Here is a 2,500-nt window from a genome sequence, read left to right as displayed (position 1 = left end):
TGTAATATAGATAAACAAAATTATACAAAATACCTACATAAATAAAAAAAAAATAAATAAAACAATAAATTAATAAATTACCTTTTTCACTTCGACAGGATTGAGACGCGAATGCAGGACGAACATATCGTACCGATTGTCTCGAGATGCGACGAAAGAGGCGACGTATCTCGAATCGAACGGGAAGGGCGTGCCCAGGTAATTTCTGGCCACAGGTAAGACGAAGCTGAGGCCGTGGTCCCAGCCATACCTGTTGGTAATTGTAGTCTGTGAGTTTATATATTTATGATGATTAATGTTATCGTTATTGTTGTAATTGTTGTTGTTATTATTATTAATTGTTGTCTGAGTTATTAGCATTTTTATTGTTATCTATATGATCATTAACGTTTTAATTATTATTATTATTATTATAAATTGCAGTCTAAGTTATTAACTTTATAATAATGATTTATGTTATTATTATTATTATTATTATTATTATTATTATTTGTAGTCTATAAGTTACAACATTATTATAATGATTTATATTATTATTATTATTATTATCATTATTATTATTATTATTATTAGTAGTAGTAGTAGTAGTAGTAGTAGTAGTATTTCTTATTATATAGTACATCATTGAGTCAAATTATTATTATCAGCAGTATTATTAATATTATCACTATTAACATTAATAGGATTATTATTATTATTATTATTATTATTATTATTATTATTATTATCATTATTTTTTCTGTCCCAGTTCTTTCTGCTAAACTTGAGTTTCACGATTTGTTCTTTGTAAAGTATCTATAGATTAAATGTGCAATTACCTTTACAATTCTTTCTTGCCAGTAACATTAATTACCAATTATCTTTTAAAGAATTTTACTTGTTTCAGGTGAAGTAAGTCACAATTACCTTGACCAAGTTTAATCAAATGAGTTCTAATGAATCCCAACTTACTTTGTTTGAGTGATTTTAAAACTTGCTTCCCTTTTTCAAGTATTTTGTCTAAGTTACCAATGGCAGTGAAAGGGTTAATCATGAACAGTGGTTTCATGCAACGGCAAAGCACTATCCTGTTGAAGCCTTTATAGGAAAGTTCAAGGCTACTTATAGCCATGTACATGATACCTATAAAACTTTTATTTATCATAATTCAAATAGAATAATCAAGTAAAGTTTTTTTTTTTTTTTTTTTTTTTTTTTTTTTTTTTTTTTTTTTTTTCCTAAGCACTATCCTGTTGAAGACTTTATAGGAAAGTTCAAGGCTACTTATAGCCATGTACATGATACCTATAAAACTTTTATTTATCATAATTCAAATAGAATAATCAAGTAAAGTTTTTTTTTTTTTTTTTTTTTTTTTTTTTTTTTTTTTTTTTTTTTTTTTTTTTTTTTTTCCTAAGCACTATCCTGTTGAAGACTTTATAGGAAAGTTCAAGGCTACTTATAGCCATGTACATGATACCAATAAAACTTTTATCTAACATAATTCAAATAGAATAATCAAACAAAGTTTTTTTTTTTTTTTTTTTTTTTTTTTTTTTTTTTTTTTTTTGCTAACCTCAATTCTGTCGAAGCTTTTTTTAGGAAAATTCAAGTCTCTATAAAACTTGTTTTTATTATCATAATTCAAAAAAATAATCAAGTTAAGTTTATTTATTTTGCTATGTTCAATTCTGTCGAAGCTTTTTTTAGGAAAATTGCTAGTCATAGCAGTGTGATATCCATAAAAACTTATTTTTATCATAAATCAAATAAAATAATCAAGTAAAGTATATATATATATATATATATATATATATATATATATATATATATATATATATATATTTTTTTTTTTTTTTTTTTTTTTGCTAAGCTCAATTCTGTCGAAGCTTTTTTTAGGAAAATTCAACTCACTACAAAACATGTTTTTATCTTAATTCAAATAAATTAATCAAGCAAAGTCCAGAATTGGCTGACATACGTACCTCATGAAGATTCTCTGAACGGTGGTTGAAGCGCACTTATGGGTTTTCAAGAAGTAGACGCTCTTGCGCGCTTGGCAATGCCCAGAAACGGCAGACTTCACCTCCAGTGCCGGAATTTGAACAGACGGATTATCCTTCCTATTGGAAAATCATTATTAAGGAATTATAGACTTAATTACGGCAATAATTGTCATTCTAATTGACAAAATTATTAAGGAATTATAGACTTAATTACGGTAATAACTGTCATTCTAATTGACAAAATTATTAAAGAATTATAGACTTAATTACGGTAATAACTGTCATTCTAATTGACAGAATTATTAAGGAATTATAGACTTAATTACGGTAATAACTGTCATTCTAATTGACAGAGTTATTAAAGAATTATAGACTTGATTACGGTTTAATTACGGTAATGACTGTCATTCTAATTGACAAAATTATTAAGGAATTATAGACTTAATTACGGCAATAACTGTCATTCTAATTGACAGAGTTATTAAGGAATTATAGACTTAATTACGGTAATAACT

General features: G+C 25.6%; 1 protein-coding gene across 1 annotated transcript in view; it reads right to left on the bottom strand.

Annotated features, from left to right (window-relative positions):
• The window catches only part of LOC137632889 (galactosylceramide sulfotransferase-like), an 18,304-nt gene that overhangs the window by 5,355 nt on the left and 10,449 nt on the right, over positions 1-2,500 (bottom strand). Inside the window, exons 2-3 of the mRNA XM_068364983.1 lie at positions 1,965-2,102; positions 82-250 (exon numbers count right to left, since the gene is read on the bottom strand). Of these exons, the coding sequence (XP_068221084.1) occupies positions 82-250; positions 1,965-2,102 (307 nt within the window). The remainder of the gene's footprint in view (positions 1-81; positions 251-1,964; positions 2,103-2,500) is intronic.

The sequence above is a fragment of the Palaemon carinicauda genome, chromosome 42, assembly GCF_036898095.1.
Source record: "Palaemon carinicauda isolate YSFRI2023 chromosome 42, ASM3689809v2, whole genome shotgun sequence".
NCBI classification, from domain to species: Eukaryota; Metazoa; Arthropoda; class Malacostraca; order Decapoda; family Palaemonidae; genus Palaemon; species Palaemon carinicauda.
This window is presented reverse-complemented; position numbering and strand designations above follow the sequence as displayed.